Consider the following 23,505-nt stretch of genomic DNA (forward strand, 5'->3'; position numbering starts at 1 on the left):
ACGTGTCGGCTGCTCCAGTGATTTTATGGTTGTGTGTGTGTGTGTGTGTTTGTGTTTGTGTTTGTGTGTGGTCATATCGACGCTCCAAACTGACCTTGTTAAAGATATACTGAGCAAGATTTTCCTAAAATAACGATGTATAGACTTGAAAGAAATTCCTCAGTCATCACTTATGACCCACAAGAAGTGTGTTTCTCTGCGGAGCCTCTGCACTATGCTCGCGTATTCTTATTCTCCTCTTATTGTCTGGGACATTTATGGGCGCATATCCTCACAACGCTCAAGTGAGGTTGGAACTTTTTTGAAAAGGTAGTGACCAGGGGTCTTTCTAAAACAGTGCCTAGGATTGATATTAAAAAATGCACTTACGAGCAAAAGCCGAAAATGGTGTGCGCCAAAACATATTCAACAATTTCTGAAATCAGGATTCCACCTTACCATCTGTGTCGCCAATTTCCTGTCTCAAAAATGTCTCCAAAGCTGCAACTTTTCCAGAGGAGCTGGTGTACGCCTCTGTCAGGCCCCAATTTGTGCATACGCAATCTTTATAAATGAGACCCCAGGTGCCGGACCATAAGCAGCAGGCATCCAAGAGACACAACACTCAAGTATAGTGAGGTGAAAGACCAAACGAGAGTAAATCTGGGGTTGGCTTTTACTGTCAGTTGCACTGGCAAACATGCTGATAAACGGTAACCTGCATACTACCACATATACCTTTTAAGGGGACTGGGTATCAGCCGTGGTGTCACCATGACAACTGTGGCTCTCAGGTAGAGCGGGTCGTCCACTAATCGGAAGATCAGCAGTCCGCATGTCGAGGTATCCTTGAGCAAGATCCTGAACCCCAAATTGCTCTCGATGGCTGCTCCATTGGTGTGTGAGTGTGTTAAAACTGAGTAGCAGGTGGCACCTTGTATGGTAGCCTCGGCCACCAGTGTGTGAATGGGTGAATGTGACTCATAGTGCTATACAAGTGCAGTCCATTCACTCTACACTAAACAGTCAAGGTCATAGAAATTCAACGTGTCTGACATCAGTTTAATTCATTCATCATCATTCATCAGTCACAGCGGGCCGTCGACTCGACTCACTCCCAGGTGTCATGTTACCTTTACATTAAAATAATTCCAATTAGTTACATGCAGGGAAGTGGAGATTTATAATTTGAGCATGGGAGAGGACAAAGTTAAATTGGTGCCTCTGTGTATCGTGTCTGGATTGACCCACTAGGTCACCTTGGGGATAAATGGGCTGCAGAAACCCCACTGACCCAGTTCTTTCCTGTTGTGACTGAATGTACTCAGTCACCTTCAAGCAGCCACAATATACAGCGCACATGTATATACCAGTACATATAGTCAGGGAAAATGTTCATCACAAGGTCCCGGAATCCAAAATGGTGACTTCCAAAAGATACTCACTTCAGAAAATGAGCATATGGAACTAGAGAGGTCTCCAACATTCAGGCTTGATAAATTACTTAAATATTGAAATACTGGTTCGATTAATCCGCTCATCATTTCAGCATTAATAAAGAGACAGTTCACCCCAAAAACAAAAATACATATTTTTCCTCTTACCTGTGGAGCTAATTATCTGTCCAAGAGGTGGTGAACTTCCTGAGTGTGATGATGACGAGGGCGAGGAGGACAGACGCTCCCAGGAAGACAGCTGTAACAGTGGCTGTGATGACCCCAGCACCCCTGCACACACACACACACACACACACACACACAGAATATTAATCATTTAAATACATAAGTTTGGCACAGTCATGGTGTATATAGAGTCAGTTTTACCTTCCTCCTCGTCCAGGGCCTGAGAGTGTGTGGTGTCCTCATCGCCGAAAGTGAAGGACTGCTCTGTCATGTCCTAGAAATGGCTTGGGTGGTGACATCATTGGGTGGCTCTCCGTACACGGTGTCCTGGTTGTCTCTGATTGTTGAGTCTGCGACTGTCTCTGCAGACCAGAAAGAAAAATAATACCATTTGCTTTCAGGTTATTATACACTTAAGAAAACATGCTGCATTTCTGCCATTACATTCCAATTTTCTGTAATTATATTAATTTGTTTTTCTTTAACAGACCCCATAGTTTTTTACTTTGCATTTTCTTATTTCTTTGGGGCAATAATAACAAGCTCAGGTCCTCTACCAGAGGCCAGGGAGTTTGAGGTATCTGCGCAGTATCTTAGCTGCTCCCAGGACTGCACTCTTCTGGACAGAGACCTCAGATGTACCTGCATCTGCTGGAGCCACTCTCCCAGTTTGGGGGTCACAGCCTCGAGTCTTACACCCTGCTGTCTCAGGAGCGTCTTTGCACAGCCTGCACCTGGGGTCCTGTCTGCTGTGGTGTGGTAGACCCCTGCTCCTATTGATCTTGTGCTAAGTGCCTGTTCCTGTGCTGCCATGATAAGTGCTTCTGTGCTCTCTTTCAGTCCAGCCTCTTCCAGACACTGCTAGGATGTCTTGATGACGGCCACTTCTTTAATCTGTTGGTGGTACATGCCGTGCAGGGGCTTGTCCTTCCATGATGGTTCATCCTCCTCTTCTGCTGCCTGAGGTATTCACTCAGCAGCTCATCTTTGGGGGCCATCTTCCTGATGTATTCCTGGATCTTGGTTGTTTCATCGAGTCACCCCCAAAGGTGAATATAGGGGTGAAAAAAGAACTGGTTATCAAACCTTCGATCAAAATTTCTCAGGTCCCAATCTGCTCAAGGATTCTTGTGACGTTCCAGTACCCCAGATGTACCCCTAATCCAAGGTGGGGCCTCCTTGGATCGGACTTGGCTCTGACCTGTCGAGGCATGGACACAGGATCTTTGGGAGTATCCTGCAGTGTCTGGCACCAGTGCGTTGGCGGCAGATCCATTTAGTCCAGTGGGTTGTGAGGTGGGTTAATGGCACATGCCACAGATGCTCATTCAGAGTGGGATCTGGGGAATTTGGAGGCCAGGTTGACACTTTGAGGTCTTTGTCACATTCCTTGGGCCATTCCTGAGCCATGTTTGCAGTGTGGCGTGGTGCGTTATCCTGCTGGGGGGCCACTGCCATTGGGGAGTACTGTTGCCATGAGAGGGGGGGGTACTTGTTTGAGTGGGTGGAACATGTCAGGTGGTATCCACATGAATGGTTTCCCAGCAGAACAATGCATTGGAACAAAATAATCAAAGTTATTTTCTTCACCTGAATGCATGTCTTTGGTTTTATTTATTTTTAATAAGTCCCATGTTGCGGGTTATATCAGACAAATACGGTCAGATTAGCTTGACTGCAGTATTTTTTTATTATTACAAAATTATGTTTGGATCTTCCAGCTTTTCCCTGATATCACACTGCAGTACATTTCCACACATGACTGCGGGTGTGTGCAGTAAAGTACATTTTAAATCAAAGACAAAATGAGCTGCAGTGGTTTCCGGGGCCAAAGCTGCAGGTTACTGTATCCTGATCTTGGCTGCACCGGGAGGAGGAGGAGGAGGAGAGGGAGGAAGGGGGGGGAGATGGGATGTGACACCGCCTTGCGTTGATGACGCTTGCCATCGGGAGACATTTGGACAGCCTATGTAACCCATATACCGAGCAACAAATGGTGCGTCTGTGCTGGAGACCTGATGCTGGAGTTAGGAAGATGTTTCCGCCGACTGAGTGGCATTAATGATCCACTGCAGAGCTGCTGCAGGGGCACACACCGCGCGCTATCATCTGTTGATCGGATTGGAGACAATTAAGCGCATTATCATGAGCCGCCGCGGTCCGACTTACAGGTAGGTACCGAGAGAGACGGGGATCATTACAAGCGCACGAGCATCGTTAGAGCCGTGAAGGTGCATAGAAAGGGCAGGCAGCTCTTGGCATGTTTATCCGATGCAGGTATGGAGCTATTGGTATGCAGATGGAGACTTCAGAGGTTGCCAGGATACCCGCTGCTGCTGCATCCGCGCCTCTCGTGCGTTATTTTCCCCGTAATTGCAGGCTACAGGCCTGCACCCATCAATGGCGGGGTGATGTTATTCAGCCGTCAGCGTGTCGCTTCTGTTGCTTGAATTTCCACAGAGAGAGAGAGAGAGAGAGAGAAAAATAACAAGCCATCACATCAGCACTGCAGCTCCCTCCATTCATTCATGCCAGATAGGCCTACAAGGTGTTTGGCTCAGACTGGCTGAACTCGATCCCACTTGTTGGTCCTGTAAGTCACATCACAGGCTGTGTGGATGTCACACCATCATCCTGTTGGACGTGTTCAGTCGTGTTCGTGTCAAAAAGGCACACTGCAGTCTGCCTCTGCGGGGAGTCGACTCAATAATCCAAACACCTCGTGAAAAAAACGGGACTTTAGGCAACTTGATCACAAACAGCTCCACGTGTTATCAGGGTGGGTGAAGGCCAATTAGCAGCATTTGTCAGCTGGCGATCAGCATGTTGAAGAGGGAGTTTTTAAAAGCAACATTACACAATTAGCTGCTCCAGAGGGGCCAAATCATGTGCAGGTGCACGGGTTCAAAAAAAGAAAGAAGAGGCAAATATCAAAGGGAACAATCTGAGATCATCCAACTAGTGATTATTTTCATTATTGATTCATCTGTCAGTGATTCCTCTATAAATTATTTAGTCTATACAGGCTGCAAATGTCCTTTTTTTTGTTCAATCAACAGTCAAAACCACAAAGATGTTCAGTTTACAGCGACAGATGACAAAAATCAGACCTTTGAGAAGCTGTGAATCAATGACAAGGGCTGCAATTAGGTTTAACTGTCAATTAATCTGTCCATTACCTCCTCAATTAATGCAGCAGCCAGCGTTTTAACAACAACTAAAAGGTCTGACCACATCATTCCTATTTTATCTTCTCTTTACTGGCTCCCAGTAAAACAAACATGATTTTAAAGTACTTCTAACTGTTTTTAAATGCTTTAATGGTTTAGCTCCTTCTTATGTAAACTACCACCATTATGAGTTCACAGCAGAGAGATCCATAGATCATCTAATAAAGGTCGATTCACTGTACCTGAAATCAAATCTTAGAAATTAGTATTATTATTATTATTATCTTCCTTTTTATGATAATAATACCTTCTTATTTTGTTTTTATCATGTCCTGCCCGTTTTTATATGTGTAACACTTTATTATGTTACATGATATTTTATTTTTGTCATGTATGATGTATCTTAAAGCACACTGAGTTTATGCTTGTCGTATGAAATGTGCTATATAAATAAAGTTGACTTAATTAATTCGTTGTTTAGTCTTTAAAATGTAATAAAATGTGGATCAGCCTCAAGATGACGTCCTCGAATGTCTCATTACAGGAAAAAAAGAAAATATTAACATATAAGAAGCTGAAATCAGATAATTTTGACTTTATTTCTTTACACAAGTCATTCAAACTGATAAATCAATTATTAGGCTATTAATTTAACAGCTGACAACTCTTTTAATGACTTAAACCAGTTATCAAAATCACGGTTGATTAAATTTTCATCTGTCGACTTATCAATTTTCCAGCACTATAACAGATTACTGCATCAACAGATGAACAGAGAAGTTTAAACCAGATGAGAGGATGTGACCTACATACTGTTCACAGCCCTGGTTACCAACCTAAGGGTCGGGACCCCTGCACGTGGTCACCAGATAAATCTGAGTGGTCACAGGATGATTAATCGAATAGCAGAGAGGAAAAATATTGTCATGCTGCATATCTTTATATAATTTTCCCACTTCTCTTGAATGTTTGCTTGTTGGGATGACCTCCAGCTCACCTGGTGGAGCATCCTTCACATATAGGCTGAGTGAGCAGGGTCAAGTTTGACCTGTGACCCTTTGCTGCACGTCATACCCTCTCTTCTCTCTCCAGCTGCTCCTTCATAAAGGCAAGAAACCCCCCAAAATTATTCCCCCAACCTTGTCTGGTCGCTTAAATTATCCAAATAAAAACATGTAACCTGTGACAAGCGATATTAGTCCGCTTTTACAGGACATGATGTAAAAAATGTTGCAGAAGGAACCACTATAGAGTGTGTGAGTGAGTGGCATATGACCTCATTATAACCCACAACAATTCAAAGTAAAAGCAGATTTCCTTTAAGTCTCCTTTTGTCAACGTGATTTTGAGCGCTGCTGAAATCTGTGTGTCTGGGTCTCAGGAGGGGAGCCGCACAGAGCTCCACATGCTGAACATGTGGTGTGTTTATCAGCGCTGAGCATGAGTGACGTCCGCGGTGCTCACAGGTGTGTGTTTGCAGCAGAAGTTTGCCTCTGAGGAGCGTTGAGGAGTTGTAAGAGCTGTTTGCACCTTTCATATCACTGCCTGCCAGCTCCCTACCTGCCTGTCCTGTCATTTCTGACTTTCACGTAAGCCTCTAACCACAGCCTCTTCTTTCTTAGCTGCTTTTGGAGCCGATCTGCTTAAGGGTATCTGTCAAGTCATGCACGTGCTCAGAGTTGTGTTTGGGCAACATGTTTACTGCTTGTTTAAGACTCACCTGCCCTAAAAACAAGACATACTCCACGCAGATTTAGGTGACACACCAGATCCACTGGGTGCAGCCATATGTGTGTTTGTTTTAGACGTGTAATAAAGTTGGGTAGCAATATCACTGTTAATAGGGATCAGCAGCTTTGGGGTGAGCAGGCCTGGCTGGAGCTGCTTACTGGAGTTAGTCACATGCCATATGTTTGCCCCCGACGCATGGTCACCACTGCCCTCAGCTGCCTCACCTCCCTCAATCCCAACCATTCTAACCGGTTTCACCGGCTTACCCTGGCTTTAGCATCTGTGCAGTAAATGTAGGGCATAGTTGTTTGCTTGTCTGCCCCGTGGTTTAAACCAGTAAACCCAAGCTGTGACTTTTAGTTGTGTTGGTTTGCTGCGCTGTGACACCATCTCTGCATGTCCACGATGAGGCTGAGGTCCAGGAGTAGAGAAAGGAGGGAGAGACAAAGAGATGAAGAGGTAGGAAAAAGTCTGTTTATTAAAAAGCAGTATGGATCTCTGTTTGGGATGAAGCATTTATTTTGGCATGGAGGCCACAGCTTGCGTGTTTATCCTGTGATTCATATTTGATTTTGAGCTTTTCATTGAGATGCTATTAGAATGTTTTTCACAGTGTAAATATTGGCAAAGTAAACATTTACTGCTTTGTGGAAATAGCTGACTAGTGCTGGATGTGACGAACAGATCTGGACTAAACGGAGCTTATTTGCTGCTTTCGTGCATGTGGTGAAAAACAAGGAGTTTCATTGAAATCGGATGTGTCTTGCAGGTGAAATTTGAGGAGAGTGAAATGATTCCGAAGTCAGGAAAATCTCCGGCAGACTCGAGGAAAAGTGTCGGCATCCAGGAGTTTGCAGCACTGGCCAGATCCTCCTTAAATGGTAATAACCTTCTTTTTGTGTTTTTACTTGATGATTAAATGAGTTAGAGCTTCAGACTCTGACCTCTGCTGCTCTGTGTGCAGGTATCTCTCAGGCAGTGAGGGACCATGTGACAAAGCCCACCTCCCTGGCTCAGGGCCGGGTCGCTCACCTCATTGAGTGGAAAGGTTGGCCCAAACCTGCAGACCCACCTCCAACTGCACACTTCAGCTCCTACTGCCGTCTGACCGAGGGAGAGAAGGAGGCCCGGTTTGCTGCAGGTAGGGATGGGACGATATATACGATTTAATCTTGACTGTGATGAAAGAAAAAAACATGAAGTTGCTCCTGGTGAATTTCCATTGTTGGGGTAGTTGTGAATATCATGTCCAGCAGCACCAAAAGAGACTCTGCGAAAACAGGCTGCAAGAGATCTTAATCAGGCATTGGCATGTGTCATATTGAAAGATACAATGCAATTTCATATAGTTGGAAAACCTGACTTTTTAAGATTTTTTTCCCCCACAAAAAAGTAAAAAACATGTGTCCTGTGATGCAAGAAAAATATTTGTTTCTCAACAAAACAAAAAGTAATTCTAGTATGTTTTATATGGAAGAAAATTAACGACTTAAGTACTTGAATTTTTATAGGCAGTGAATACTTCATAAATACATTTTAAAAAAGCCAGAAAAATAATTTTAAAGAAAACACAAATTAAATAGCAACTTACAAGATACCCAGAAGAGGGATTAAGCAATCAAGCCTGAACATGTTGACCCATCAAATTTTAATAGTGTTATATTTTTAACGTTTTTCATGTTGAATTTTTAAAACTAAATTTGACCGATTCAATTTGAGCAACTTGAATCTATTTATTTTAATTGTAAAACTTTTATTTTTATTTATTTTTTTAATCTGAATATGTGAATTGTTGTTTTTTTAATTTAAAAATTCAAATAGGAACAAATAAATTCAGATACATGGCTTTCAGAGTAAAATATTTCAATGCTATAAATTCAGTGGCTTTTGAAATTTAAATACTTGTCTCTCTTATTTGTTTCCATAGTTTTAGAGAGATTTAAGCACATGTTGATGATTATCAGGATAATATCGTAAATTACAGTTATTTGAAACAGGATAATCGTGACATGACATTTTCGTATTATCCCAGGCCTACAGCTGCGGGTGTTGATTTCTGTGACCTTTAGCCAAGGAGAAGTTTTGTATCCAGCTTTTGCTGCCTAACTAGCTGGTGTCTGTTTGAGTGTGCACGTGCATCCTCTTACTTATCCCGGGTTTAGCTCCAGCATCATCTCCTGGCAGGCTTCCACCTTCTGTCATGCACCTAATCCCCTAAAACTCCTGTATGTCAGCGGTCCGCTCCGCCCACCGCGCTGTCTCTTGGGTGACGGCTTGTCTTGGCAGCAGATGGTGGCCTATTAGACACTCTCCCACAACACTTCACTGCCCACCAATGGTACAACAGCTCCTGTTGTTTGGCTGTGACTCATCCTCTCTGCCGCCGGTGACATCGACGTGGTTTGATCAAGAGAGAGAATGTTGAGAGGAGGGGGGTGGGGTACGTAGTGATTGTACATCATGTACATCATTAAGTCTTTTTTCCTCACACTTTGATCCATGCTCTGAAATGAGGACACTTTATTCCTGCTCTGTTCATTTCAAAAAAGCTTCTGACAAGAGCCGAAACAATCGATTAATGAGCTGAATCACCTTTCAAGCAACAATGCAAAACATTTCCTGATACCAGATGTGAATATTTTGGGGCTGTCTTCGCTCTCTATCATTGCAAACTGAATATTTTTGCACTTTGGACTGTTGGTCAGACAAAATGAGCTATCTGAAGATGTGACCTTGGGTTCTGGGAAACTGATTGGCGTTTATTGTTACAATTTTCTGATATTTTAAAGACATCCAAGGGAGATTTTGTTACAATAATGGTGGGGACACATATGAAAACAGGGAGCTTCAGGGTCCTCCATCGAAACACTTAAATTCCTTCATTCTGGAAATTTTTTGTGCACCAATATGTGCATTTTCATCAGTTTATGGTGTGAATGTAAAAATCCTCTAATAAATAAATTAATTAAAGTCATTTTAATAAAAAAATGCACATTCTAAATATTGAAGGTTGCGTATCCCCTGCGTCCTCCCCCGAATCTATGCCCATATAGACTGTGAGAGCCACATTGTGTGAATATAAGTTCACCAAACCGATACCAGGTAATTTATTAAAGTTGGTAATGTCATATAGAAGATTAAAACTCTGTATTTACTATTTTTAAGAAGATCTCCATAACACTATGGTCTAGAAACTTACTTAAAATGGCTCCTGTATTTTTTATGTAGTCTCTTGATTAGGAAATGGGTCAATAATATACAGCTGTTATTTATTTATTTATTTTATCACAATAGCATTGGATTGGTACATGGTATTGGCTGATACACAAGTTCAGGTATTAGAGTCGGTTTGGAAGGGAAAAAATGGTATTAGAACACCCCTAAAAACAAAAGGGAAAAATCAGCATTTGGTTTAACTGATCACAGGTGGACACACACATTTTTCCTTTTAAGGGTCACAAACCACAAATAAAAAAGAAATTGTGAAAATCACTGCATTAATTTGTGTCCCCGCTAGGTGTGGCTGAGCAATTTGCCATAGCTGAGGCTAAGCTGCGAGCCTGGGCTTCCATAGATGACGATGAGGAGGAAGACTCCAACGATGAGGACTCCCACACCAACGAACAAACCATCTCCAGCCAGAGCGCAGGTATCCACAATCGCCACCATTTTGTCCATTTCATCACCCATCATGTTCATTTCTGCGTCCTCACTGACAAAACCTCATCTTCATCTTCATCCCCGTCCCCATCCCCTCCCTCAATTATCCATCCATCTCCAGGTGTTCTGACTTTTTGCTCCTCCCTCAGACGAAGCCACATCCAATCCTACCAGCGGAGCGCAGTGCCAGCCTGAAGTTGAAGCTGGCGAGGCTCCGCCCTCCAACAGCCCCCTTGGCTCCAGCAGCGGCAGCCTGTTCTGTGGCAGGCCTGCGTCTCACAATGACCCACATTCATCCCAGACCAATTCACCTACTTTACCCAGCGACTGCATGAGTCCCTTCCTGGAGGAGGAGGAAGAGGAAGAGGAGGAAGAGGAGGAGAGGCTGGATGGCCAGGAGGAGCAGCCAGCTCTTTTGCAGGAGCAGAGCAGTGAGGTCTGCATCCACCACAAGCCTGAGTGGAGGCCTCGGGCCAGGAGCAGCAGGTTCGACTCCTGCTACTCCACCTCTCACTCTGAGTCCCCTGGAGAGGAGGACGAGGAGGACGAGGAGGAGGAAGGCAGCGTGTTTCATGAGTTTCGAATGTGGCATTCCAGCCGGAGGAGCTTCTTCTCCGACCGGGCCTCCTCTGGAGTGGCGTCCTTCGATGAAGAGGAGGAGAGGGATGAGGTAGAGGAGAAGAAAGAGTATTTGATGTGATGTGTTGTCCATCTTTATGTCTCTTTGAGTCCGTGTTGATTCTGGATATGACATAATCTATTCTGCTTTCACCGTTAAAGGGACAGTTCACCCCAAGATCAAAAATACATGTTGTTCCTCTCACCTGTGGAGCTGTTTATCAAACCAGACTGTTGACTTTCTAGACTGATTAACAGCACTACAGGTTAGAGGGAAAAATATGTTTCTGATTTAGGGGTGAACTGTCCCTTTAACTTCTCTCCACCTCCTCCTCTTCCTCGGATCATGTCTCCTCCACTCGCTGCCTTCTGTCTGTCATCCTCCAGGCCTTCCATGTACTGATCTCGCTCCGTTTATCGCTGCTGTAAACAGTATATATATATATATATATATATATATATATATATTGATTGGAGAGTTCAACCAGAATGTAAAGCTGTTGTTCAAACTGAGTTTTGTACATTTTTGTGAAGAGTCATGTGTTGCATTGGTTTTCTATGGATATTTTGTAGTGTCGTTTCCTCTGGGTCATGCAGTGTCACGTGGGTCGGGCTATGTTTGATACTGAATGTCTGAATGTCCTGCATATATATAAATATGACCTTTTTTTGAAAGACGTGTGTGTTGTCTTTTTTTCCCCTCACAAACACAAACATGCGAAGACGACACACAACTTCTCTTTGAAAGGTGTTTTTTAATTTAATCATTCACTCATGTACAAAAACAATTTCATGTCCTCTGAAAAATAACGATGGCTGTTGGATTTCAAATGCATAATTCTCCTATGTACAATAGCGTGTACATAGATCTCATCCGTGTATGTTCATATGTACAAAGCATATACAGGCCAGTGCCATATAAAGGGAGATACTACAGACTTATTGCTTAACTAGATACGCTGCAAATTAGCTTATACACTCTCTACATTTAACTCCTTATGCGTTATCTTATATGGCGAGCACTATTTCACATTCTATATGCAAACGAAAGGTTAAGACGTTAATAAATCCTTGCACAAATGTTTACGCAGACAAAACATGAGTTGGTGCTGCGATGACGTCATAAAATTGAAACATGGCTCAAAAATTGCATGAAGCTAAAAATACATCAATTTGAGGGTCGTAACGAGGACTCACACGCACTTCTGCTCTACAACAGTTTGTGGGTTATCACTGTGCTTAGTTACATTTCTTGACATTGCATTGGAGGCCAGGCTGGATTAAATGTACTCTGTTGTAAAGATACGTGGAACATATCACGGTGTTAATATCTACAGGCCGCATACACGTGTGCATATAAGTGTGGGTGTGTTTGTGTGCTCTGTACAACAGCCGGTATCTTTCGCTCGGAGCTCAAGTGTTGTTCCTTTAATCATGCTAGAAACACGTTAAACACGCAATTAAATTCACGTAGCAGAGGATGTAGAGGCAGCTCAAGTGACAGGACTGACAGTTGCCCTCACTGAATCAGCTCCTCTGAAGCCAAACGAGGCTACATGTGCAGGAAATTATACTCATGGTAATTACAATGTGCTTCACCAGTATTCGGAGCCCTGTACTAAGCTTGGTGGACCTTTGGAACTGAAGCTGCCTTTGAACAGTAGATCCCAGTCGATCTGGGGACTTTGGGGGCTGATATGACACCAACAGCTGCTAGTAAAATAAAGAAATAAAAATAAGATATGTGTTGTGAACACTGGAGTCAAACTAATGATGTCACTGTTGCTATTAAACCACCTTCGACAGCATTATTACTGTAAATTTATTGCATATAAGCCAACACATAACCAACACCTCTATATCTTAAAATTATTAGCCATGAATTCTGGACCTCTAGTATAAGTCCAGTGCTAATAAATAGGTAGTAGTCTGAAATCATACCATCATGTGCTCATTGGAATAATATTCTTTGTTCTTCTGTGCTTTCTTCTCCATTATTTGCTCCTTATATTGTTCCCTCTACATTATTTGCATGTGACTTTTTTCACTCCTTGTAATGGAACTAGGACTGAGTATCAGTTCTCAGTACCTTCAAGTTATCAGCCGAAATAACCCAGTACCAAGTAGTACTGACGCGTCTCCCATCAAACGATACCTGCATTAAATCCTTTTGTGCCGGGTGTCTGATCCTACTCTGTCCCAACCCCACAACCGATCAGCAAACTTTCTGTTGCTGCCATCTCCGGACATGCTCTCCTTTGGCAAACAGTCAGTTCAACGTCTGCCCAGTTAGCACGGGGTAACACAGTGACAGGGAGCCATCAAACGGTCCCAACAAACTTACACTGACACCCAAAGGGCTCGATAAACACATTAATAACCGTTAAGGCCCCAATCACACAGATATATTTTGCAGGTAAAAAAAAAAGCTTGCTGCACTTTTTTATTGTTGCCAGGCAACCACACCAACACGTCCTTACACTAACCTTCCCATGTAATCAATTTACCATTTTTTCACACAGTAATTAGTATCTAGTTCCTAAAATGTTCAGGGAGAGGGAACCTGCTGTATCTGTGTGGGTACACGAGACCCTAAAATAGAGGGGGGTTGACGGGGAGTACCACCAGTTGGTCCAGGAGCTTCTCCTCAAGATGGCCATTTCCAGGCATATTTTAGGATGACTAGGGGTCAGTCTGACAACCTGCTGTCTATTGTCGGGCTGTATAACTGCTACCACCATTGTTTACCAACTGTAAACTTGTTGTTGTGACCATGAGCAAAAAGCTTTATTCTCATTAAAATCAATTACAAAAATGCGCCTCCAGCTGCTAAAATGCTTTCTGTGTGATCAGGGCCTGAGTCAGTAGCTCCCAACCTTTTTCATGACAAGGACCCCTAAATTGATTGATATTAGGTCAGAGTTGATCCCCCATGTGATAAGATTTGACTTCAGGGACCTAAACCTGAAAAGATTTTGGTTGCTAGAAATGATTCAGACCAGAATTCTGTAGTTGTCAACTGCAGTTGAGGAGATAAACATGGAGGAAGTGACACCTCTGATCAGAATCGTCAATCGTCATATGACTCTTGCTCACACTGTGCTCCCTTCTCTGGTAAATTAAATAACAATAATAAACTGTTCCCCATTTTTCTGGGGACCACTTGGAACTCCCTCAGGTAACGTCAGCTGTGTGACGCTAGCAGTTAGCCCTGTTACCGTCTGTGTGCATCTTGGGGAGCTTTCACCAACTGTCGCTGCATGGAGCTCACACTCCTGCAGCAGCAGCAGCTACAACACATACAGTCAGCGTTTCGGTGAAGTCTAGTGCGGCAGAGTTTGCAGTCCAGCATGCCGAGATGCCACCAAAACGTTCCAAATTATGGCCATAATACACGCCACACAGTTTACATTATGGGGATCAAAAGAAGGACTCTTCTTGTATTAGTATCACTTTCAGGGATCTGGTTTGGGTACTGGTACTGTAATACTTTCAAATGATACTCAGCCCTAAATGTAACTGAAGTCATGTTGACAGGATGTTATTTTGGCACAAAGACTCAAATTATGTTTAGGAGTCTGAACCAAATCTGAGCATGGCAAGGAAAGTGTCAAAAAATCTCTCTCGCGCACGCACGCACACACACACACACACACACACACACACACACACACACACACACACACACTTCAAAAGATACAGCTGGTAATGTTTTATATTTTTCTTATTGTCAACAAATCCAAACTAGTCTTTGTATTTGGGTCCACTAAACACTTTCGGTACGGTATGTTTGGAACCAAAATTAACCCTTCAGACATGGTACCTAGACCCTAGGTCTGTTTAGCGTTTCCACTGCAAACAGTACCCTTAAATGTGGGCGGGGTTGTTGTCACTCACTGCTCCGTCCAGCATTCACTGTATTTCCTCTTCACCGGTGACACAGATGGAAGTCTGCACCTCGTTTATCATCCATAGAACGCAGTTGCACGCCGACATTTTCAGAACAAAATAGAACAGGCCGCAGTGAGAGTCTCTCTCTATGGGATATTTAAAAACAGCAGGTTTGTGCATTTAGTCCTTCTCAGGCAAGTTCAGGGGTTTAGTGTGCCGGAGCCCACATGAATATGGCTCCGCAATGCTTTTTTTTTTAAAACTCTGAGTGAGGATTGGAATACATGTCGTCCCTGTCGAAATTCATATATATAAACGCTTGAAGATCCGCTCATTACTTAAAGTGTATGTCACATGAAAACTTCAGTAATGGTTAAAGTTGTAACAGTGAAATTCACTGTGATTGCTTCACGTCATCAACTCATGCATTGAGCAACATTACAAGTTTACGTTCCACCTTAAAAGTTACCAGCAATGATAGAAAGAGACTGTATAAGTGTTCCCATGGGCTGCAGCATCTTCCAGTCTGATTGCCGATTACATGATTGGCTACTGCAGTGTGATGTCACGCTGCATTTCTTAAAAAGGTGAGTCTGTTTTAACTTTTTGCAGCAGGCTGCTGTGATTTTCTTCGGCATACCCTGTGGCCCCCACCACCGCACTACCCACACTCTAATGAACGGCATGGCGTTTTTGCTGCAACGCCTGATTCGGTGTGAATGCTGCTCTAAGCTAGTAGCCTCAAGCTGTTAGCCTCAAGCAGAGTTGAGGATCTTAAGAGGTCTGACAGGTCTTCTATCTGAGCTCACACCAACAGATTTTTGTTTTAATCTTCAAACCAATGCTGATTCAAGTGGCATCACTTCGTATAATTTTTATCAGATGTGCAATGTTGCTCTCCAACACCTGTAAACAGACTTTGATGTGTCAAATCTGAGGCACTCCTCTTTAAAGATTTGCATCTTCAATTGGAATCAAAAAGCCACAAACAGGAGAGGGAGGTCAGAGAGAATGAAACAAACGCACTGGATTTGTTGACAGTAAAAAAATATAGAATAAAGCCAGCGCCATCCTTTGAAACAAACATCTGCACAGTTTGGGAAAAAAAAAAAAGAATTCACACATGCTCTCCTTCACTCGTCCACTCACGCCACAACAACGTTAGAAACACAGGTATCTAGGCTGGACTTGGAGGTGAGAGTGACCTCTACACATGTAAGAAACGTCAACATTCATGAGGCGACAGCATGGATCCCCTCTGATCATTCTGATCGATCCTCAGTGTGGGCGGGGCCACCCTCTCCCACAGGTTCTGATTGGTCCTTGTTCAGAGCTGGACTCCCCAGCTCTTGCTCTGTGACGTCCGGCTCAGGAGTGTAGGTGAGGGGGTCATAGTCACAGGCCAGCTCTGATTCCTCAGTGTGGGAGGGGCTGCAGTCAAAAGTAAACTCTGATTGGTCCTCGGTGAACGAGGGGCTCTCCTGGAGCACCAACTCCGATGACTGACTCGAGGTGTCACCGGGGCCGGTTTCAAACTGCAAATTCGTTTGGTCCGAGAAGTTGACGGGGATCTCTTTGTACGGGAGATCTGGCTGTCCCTCCACATTAGGAGGGTGGTTGGGTTCCCGTGGCAACGAGAGCCCCCTGTGGCGGATGCACAGCTTGTGTAGTTCTGTTACCTCGGACACAGTCGCAGTGTTCCCACTGTCACGGAAACTGGCCAACGGAGGGCGCACTTTTACTCCAGTCACTGTCACTGAGCCCTCGATGGCCTTACGCAGCTGGAGACACAGAGCCCCAGGCAGCCGGGGGAAAAGAACGAAAACAGTTAAGAAAACAACAACAAAAAAACAAAAAGGGAAAGATAGCAGAAAAGGATGATAGATGGTGAGCATTAAAAACAAAGCTCAGATCTTTTGAAGTAGGGTTGTATGAGGTACTTATCCATAGTGCGTGTATAACATACAGCAGATGTCAAGTGGCAAAAAAATCAGTTTAAGTGTACACTATATTAAAAATATTTTCACCACTTTATCTTGATGCAGCTAGCCCTCTCTGACAGGGAGGGCTTCACTCCTCATCTACGCACTTGTCTAAGTCACCAGACTCCATTGACAAAAACAGTAATTTTAGCTCGCTGAACATGGAAGCTGCTGGTCCACTGCTGCCTCGATAAGTTCGTTTCATTTCGTTATTGTGTGACTTAAGTGAATCTGAACTAACCCCTTTTAAACACCAAAGTCACACAATAACACAAACTAACTAACTGTTTTAGACAACGTTAGACCCGCAGCTCCTGTGTTCAGTGATGTTAAATTACTGTTTTTCTCAATGGAGTCTGGCTTTGAGGAGAGCATAGCTTATAGCTTCAGTTCCCCTTCTAAACGGACTGCAGCAAGGTAAAGCTGTAAAAATATCCCAAATATAACTTATACTTAACGTGTATATATTTTTTTCAGGTTGGGCTTTTTTTAGGAGGCTAAAATATGTTTTACTGCTGCCCTTGTCCACATCAGCAGTGCATTACTTAGCCTCCATGTTGGTACTTCTGTCTGCTTCTCCGAACTGGGGGCATGCGGACATCTACTGTAGGTACACTGACTATGGATAGGTACCTCACACAACCACACTTCAATAATAATAATAATAATTACAAACTGTATTTATATAGCACATTTCATACAATAAAAGGCAGAACAAACTATAAATCATAAAATCAAGTAAGATTTTAAAAGAGCTTTAGCTGCGTGAAGCATAAATAGAAAGTAAAAGCATAAAAGCTTCAGACCTGTATCAGGAAAGTCAGAGCTAGTTAAAGGCTAATGTGAACAGATACGTTTTTAGCTTTCTTTTAAAAATATTTAGCGAGCTAGCTGCAGAGTTCTGAATGAGCTGAAGTCTCTCAGTGGGGTTTTTTGGGAGGCAAATAAAAAGTGTGTGACAGTAGTTGAGTCAGTTTGAAATAAAGGCATGAATCAGTTTAGAAATGGTCACACCTTGGCTATGTTTCTCAAGTGGAAAAATGATGATTTAATGATGACATACAGAGGAAAGTTTCTGTCAGGAGCTTTAACAATTGAAGGAAATGCGTGCACACCTCTTTGAGAGAGACCACTCCAACCAGACGTCCCATGCTGGTCACATAGGCGTGATCCAGACCCAGCAGAGAGAAGATGGTGTGAGTCTGCGAAGGAGGAGAGATGGGTCATGGCCTGGATACGGACTCAGAGGGAGGTGTTTGCATTTGATTTGCATTTTTGCATTTGAAAGCATCACATTTGTCTAGTTTGTAACATGTCTAAATCAGGTGACTGCTAAATATATGGTCAGAAATTAAAAATCATGATAAAAATAAAAGTTGTCTAGGCATTTATTGTTAAATATTTATATTGTATAACTAAGAGAGTAAGCTACTCTGACAGAAAGGTCAATGTCATGTAGTACTTTCTGTTGATACCTTATGCAGAGATGTTTGCTCCACCAGCTGGAAAGGAGCGGGATCAATCTTGCAGTTCTTGAAATCCACCGGCTCATCGAGCTGTTGCTCCTCCCACTCTGCTATCTGCAACAAGAAGCAGGACAAGACACTAAAACTTCTAAACTCTGAGTTGTAAAACTAAATTTGTTTATTTTTCTGTTTGTGTGGGTCTCACATCTGATGGGCTCATGCAATCGTCCACTTCAGTTGAGTCCTAAAAGACAAAACAGAGTAAGACAGGCATTGTCCCTGTTCATACACACACACACACACACACACACACACACACACACACACACAGTCTTATATACATAGTATGTATATAGTACGATTCACACCATTGCGTACACTGTAGAGCGTACCAGCACACACACATTACACAGGGAGCAATATGAGGGGGTGATCTGTTTGTTGGTGTCAGTGTAGTGTGTGAAATACAGAGCTGTAATCCAATGACTTACATGGAGAGTTTCAGAGGTAAAGGTGAGAGCACAGTTTGGTTAACAGGTCAAACTGTGAACCCAGCACCCATCAAACTATACTGACAACACCAATAACACCACCAACTGTAAGAGTCAAGCACCTTCAAATTAAACACAAAACAAATTCTCCAAAAGACATGATGACACCACCACACACAGAACGAGCACTAACAGAGAGAAAGCTGATGTAACATTTGGTTTAACACTGATGTTGAAAAGATGATGAAACCGTTACCACTTAACAAAGAAATTGCCCCGTCTCTCTCTCACACACACACTTTCTCTCGCTCTCTCTGCAAAGCCACTCCAATGCTTTGACTGGTGCACCATAAATATTTTGGTCCAGCACTCACTACGTGTGTGTTGCAAGGCAACGGTTACTAAGCAACAGTCTCTAGGCGGCAGACAATCTTACCGCCATGGAGATCCTCACTCGTTTGGGCTTGGGCTTTCTTTTTTCAGGAGGAGCCGGCCCAGCCGGGCTCTTCCAGTCGGGGAGAGAAGGCATCAACACAGCACAACATTAACACAGCATCAGTGAACAGTTTGACACCCTTACATGGTGTCTCTGCAACACTGGATCCCAGTCTGACTTCTACCAGGAGAAGTCCCTGAGATGTGAGCACAATGTTGCTGAAAGGGTATAATTACTACACCACGGATGAAGGTGAGGTGAGGGCACAAAATCTGTACATGGAACCCAATGTTAATACAACACTGGATGGTAGAGACACTGCTGGAGTAAAGGTATTTGAACACCTCACATTTTAACATTTTTATTCAGCACTTTCTTCTCCCTCAAATGTCCCCTTAAGGAGCTTAAAGGTCGACAAAAACGAAATAATTCCACCCTGGCTGACACTGTTACAGATTATTAAATCAGCTTTTTGGTTTCCAGTGAAATGTCTCCACAATTATTTTGTTCATCCACGTTTCCCTCAGGATGAAATGTAATAACTTTGATGATCCTTTGACTTTTCTTCTTGTGTCAAAACTCCTGATTTGTCAAAAAGTTTGGTTCGTGACCAAATACCCTGAAAACAACCCCATCAGTCTCAGCTGTACTTTGTGTTTGATGCTAATTAGTGAATGTTAGCATGCTAACACGCTAAACTAAGGTGGTGAACAAGTGAACATTGTAGCAGCTAAACAGCATGATGAACATTTAGCTCAAAGGACCGCTGAACCTTACAGAGCTGCTTGCATGGCTGTAGACCCTTAGTGTTGTTCATTAATACAACCAAAAAAGAAAGAAAGAAATGCCTGGCTCATGTTCTTGATAAATTTATTTTAAAACATTTCAACTTGCCCCATTTTGTCAGCATTGGTGAGTGACTTTATATTGTTACTGGTCAGTGGAAATTTGTGAACGAGGGGATTTCATTGCTCACAGAGGGGGCATTACAGAAAAAGTTTGGTAACTATGAGCTGCATGACATTTACACGGAGTGAAATATTTAAACCCATGACTCAATTTTTTCATCAGATGGAAATATGTTTGTACACATTTCCCCAAAACTGATCCTGACAGACTGGTACTTTGTAAACTTTGGGATCTCCAACAAAATTGGAATAAAGTTCTGTGTGTTTGAATAATGAATAACCCACCAGTGCGTCGACAGTGTCTTTACGACATTGCAAAACACCATTATGCATCTAACTAAAGTGAGAGAGTCTCTGTCTGTCTGTCGGCCCTTTGATTTTCCTGACAACTGTTCATCTGATCAGCTTCACACTTGGCAGGTGTACTGCTGTTGCCATCTTGGATTTTTGGAGCTGGAAATGACCGTATCTGGACAGATTAAAATGGGTGAGTTGATGTTATTAACGAAGAAATTAGCTAACGAGACGTAAAACGTTTTTTGTGCCAGGCTGTGAACATTTCTGCTGTAAAGGTGGGCATTTTAACATGGGTGTCTGCGGTGATTGACTCGCTTCTGGAGCCAGCCTCAAGTGGTCATTCAAGGAACTGCAGTTTTTGGTACTTTGATGTTGGCTTCAATTTTGCCAGTTGGGTATAGCTTCCTCTCTGTCACTCCCTATAGTACATTCAAGAACAGATAATAAAAGAGAGACTGAAGATGTTACGCTGTAGCAAACATTTCAAGAATCAGCAATGTAACTTTTGGAATGAAGGTTGTTTGTTCCAGGAAATAGCCTTGTCCCAAACGGCTGTTAGCAAATGATGCATACACTCTAGCACAGGCATGTTTTGAACGGGCGCTGCACTGCTTGCTTAAGATATAACGGATGTTTCAGGTAAGAAACATCCCTGTGGCAACATTAAAAAGTCAAACTGGAGCGCTGTCCAGTCCTTTGTGTTTTAAAATATAACCAAAAATGCTAACACGTAGGATGTTCAAAAACGTTTGACTGGCAGTGAATGTGTTGTGTAGTGACTCACAAAAGTTTTAAAACAAAACTTGACAGCATGAGATCACACAGGAAAACCCTGCTGCCTGTGGGTGGATTCTGCCCGTCAGCAGGAGGCAGAGGAGGAGGTGGAGGACGGCATACGCGTGGACTCAGAGAGAGCACACACACCCACGTATACAATGTCACATTCATACGGTACACTTGCACCCACACGTACATGGTATCCCTCTGTCTTGCTCACCTCCAGCAGCTCTTTGTCTTGGTCAGCACAGGAGAGGGTCTGAGAGCCTCGGGGAGAACACACAAAAATCGGTTTTTATTCCATCTGGATTTGAAATATTATTATTTCAATGTGTTTGTTCTCAGTATTCCAGGTTGGCAGCGATGTAAAGTACATACTATTTGGCGTCTCTGTGTCGCTGATGGCGGACACAGTTTTCAAGGCAGATTTCAGAGGAAGTTGAACATTGGAAACCACTGGGCTGAAGGAGGAAGACTCCTCTGTGGAGATCTACATGGAAAATATATTAACAGAGGAAGCCAGACACGAGCATGCATGCACAAACACACATACACAAATACAAACAAGGCCACAGAAAAAAACAAATACGAGCACATGCACATAAACAAACAGGACAGCACAGGTAAGGGCACAGACGACAGAGACACAGAAGACATGTGTTAATGTTAATGTAGGATTAAAGCACATTCACAGTTAACAGTAAACACTTACCACAACAGTTGTCCAAAAACTCCATCTGTGCCTTTACCTACTGCTACATGCTTCACACATGCTGTGGCTGATCCACTTTTAGTCTACCACTACAACCCAACCCAGACTTGGCCCCAGCCCAGCCCTGGCGCCCCCGGACGCCTCACACCTGTTGGGTGCTCACCAGGAAGCGGACCACTTGGCGAGCGCTGGTGTTGGACGAGGCGTTGGTGTTGGTGTGGGAGGAGGGGGAGCTGGGCGTGCTGTCGGTGGTCAGGCTGGGCAGGTGATTGTGGGTGCCGTTGTCTTGGGCCAGCTGGCGGAGGTACTCCAGCCTCCGCTGGTGGCCCAGCTGAAGCGCGAGCAGCGACTGGAGCTGCAGGCGCTCTATGGAGCCCAGCAGGATCATGGAGTCTGAAGGAGGGGGGTAGAAAAGGACGGACAGAGGTGACAGAAAATTTGTTAAGCAGGGGAATGAGATAAAAGTGGCAGATAATAACTTTCATTATAATAATCTTTAAATAATCCTATCAAAATTGGTGACATCATTTCAACTGAGAAGCAGTTAAGTTCTTTGTCCTGAACAGGACTGAGTATCTAACCTGACTGCTTGCTGGATGTGGTATCTGCTGCGTCCAGACCTTTGAATCTGCCCACTCCACTGAGTTGACTGGCGTCGTAACATGAAACAATGGTTTTTCAGTTAAAATACAAAATGATCCAATCAGCACCGAAGGCTGGACTAACGCCGTTATTAAGCTGTTTTTCAAACGTTGTCAAATTGTGCGCCAGAACCACTGAGGAGTAATTACAACAATGGTGAGCACTATAGGCAAAATAGAGATGTGGCTAGATCCATCCATCCATCTATTTTCACAGGCTTATCCGGGGCTGGGTCACAGGGGCAGCAGGCCAAGCAAAGCACCTCAGACGTCCCTCTCCCTAGCAATGCTTTCCAGCTCTTCCTGGGGGACCCCAAGGCCCGAAACACCTGTAACAGGAGGCGCCCAGGAGGCATCCTGATCAGATGTCTGAACCACCTCGACTGACCCCTTTCGACACGTAAGCTTCGAGCTTCCTCTGGATGTCTGAGCACCTTACCCTATCTGTAAGGCTGAGCACAGCTGCCCTGTGGGTCCACCACCCACCACCTGTCCACAGGGACAGGAATCAGGGTTCGGTGCATTGTGGGGCAGATAGGGGTTGACTTAAAATCACACTAGGTTCAGGCAGATGCCCTGGTGCGTTGATCGGTTTTGGAAAATTGAATCTCCCTTTCCAACAGAATCAGTTAGAGCAGTGCCAGACTGAAGATGAAAACAGAGTTTAACGAGTTGACAATTGTCTCTATCAGGTAATCAAAACCTCTCAAATACCAAATATTCATTATCTTCTAGAGTTAAACTTCTTGTGTTCAATTCAATTCAATTTTATCTATAAAGCCTCAGAGGGCTTTACAGCATACGACATCCCTCTGTCCTTGGACCCTCACAGCGGATAAGGAAAAACTCCCCCTTAAAAACTGTAAAAAAAAATAGTAGATTCCTCAGGAGGAGCAACTGAGGAGGGATCGCTCTTCCAGGATGGACAGACATGCAATAGATGTTACGTTAAGATCACACAGGCAGCGTGGTTAATTCTGTTTTGTGCTGTTTTTTTTAATATTTATAGAAAAACACGTTTATATTCCTTAAAATAAGGTTTCCATACTGAAACCCTGGTATTATATCAACACTTGAATCAAAACACCAGCAGCCTGAGAAATTTGACAGGACTGCTGCACTAC

At 43.4% G+C, this 23,505-nt stretch overlaps 2 protein-coding genes and 1 long non-coding RNA gene across 6 annotated transcripts in view; 1 reads left to right on the forward strand and 2 right to left on the reverse strand.

The window, feature by feature from the left end:
• Positions 1-1,600: 1,600 nt before the first annotated feature.
• LOC125902399 (uncharacterized) lies at positions 1,601-2,275 on the reverse strand. The gene is made up of 3 exons (XR_007451092.1): positions 2,244-2,275; positions 1,803-1,963; positions 1,601-1,706 (listed from the first exon to the last, which is right to left on the reverse strand). It is a non-coding gene; the product is annotated as an uncharacterized LOC125902399 (long non-coding RNA).
• Positions 2,276-3,500: 1,225 nt separating this feature from the next.
• On the forward strand, positions 3,501-11,445 carry fam131aa (family with sequence similarity 131 member Aa). The gene is made up of 5 exons (XM_049597822.1): positions 3,501-3,772; positions 7,272-7,383; positions 7,467-7,643; positions 10,020-10,151; positions 10,312-11,445. Exons 2-5 carry the CDS (start codon positions 7,293-7,295, stop codon positions 10,860-10,862), a joined length of 951 nt encoding a protein of 316 aa, XP_049453779.1. The 5' UTR covers positions 3,501-3,772; positions 7,272-7,292; the 3' UTR covers positions 10,863-11,445.
• Positions 11,446-11,534: 89 nt separating this feature from the next.
• The window catches only part of LOC125901858 (chloride channel protein 2-like), a 68,626-nt gene continuing 56,655 nt past the window's right edge, over positions 11,535-23,505 (reverse strand). For all 4 annotated transcript variants that reach the window (XM_049597815.1, XM_049597817.1, XM_049597816.1 and 1 more), the window contains 8 exons: positions 21,889-22,133; positions 21,407-21,518; positions 21,249-21,295; positions 19,047-19,115; positions 18,325-18,363; positions 18,129-18,233; positions 17,769-17,855; positions 11,535-16,452 (listed from right to left, as the gene is read on the reverse strand). In XM_049597815.1, coding sequence (XP_049453772.1) covers positions 15,934-16,452; positions 17,769-17,855; positions 18,129-18,233; positions 18,325-18,363; positions 19,047-19,115; positions 21,249-21,295; positions 21,407-21,518; positions 21,889-22,133 — 1,223 coding nt within the window. In that variant the 3' untranslated portion in view covers positions 11,535-15,933. The remainder of the gene's footprint in view (positions 16,453-17,768; positions 17,856-18,128; positions 18,234-18,324; positions 18,364-19,046; positions 19,116-21,248; positions 21,296-21,406; positions 21,519-21,888; positions 22,134-23,505) is intronic.

This window comes from Epinephelus fuscoguttatus, linkage group LG15 (assembly GCF_011397635.1).
Source record: "Epinephelus fuscoguttatus linkage group LG15, E.fuscoguttatus.final_Chr_v1".
Lineage (NCBI taxonomy): Eukaryota > Metazoa > Chordata > Actinopteri > Perciformes > Serranidae > Epinephelus > Epinephelus fuscoguttatus.

Excerpts from the sequence above, each read along its gene's own strand:
- fam131aa (XM_049597822.1), top strand. The coding sequence starts at position 7,293 with ATGATTCCGAAGTCAGGAAAATCTCCGGCAGACTCGAGGAAAAGTGTC. Across the intron at positions 7,384-7,466 it reads GGCCAGATCCTCCTTAAATG|GTATCTCTCAGGCAGTGAGG; the intron begins GTAATAACCTTC and ends CTCTGTGTGCAG. Across the intron at positions 10,152-10,311 it reads CATCTCCAGCCAGAGCGCAG|ACGAAGCCACATCCAATCCT; the intron begins GTATCCACAATC and ends CTCCTCCCTCAG.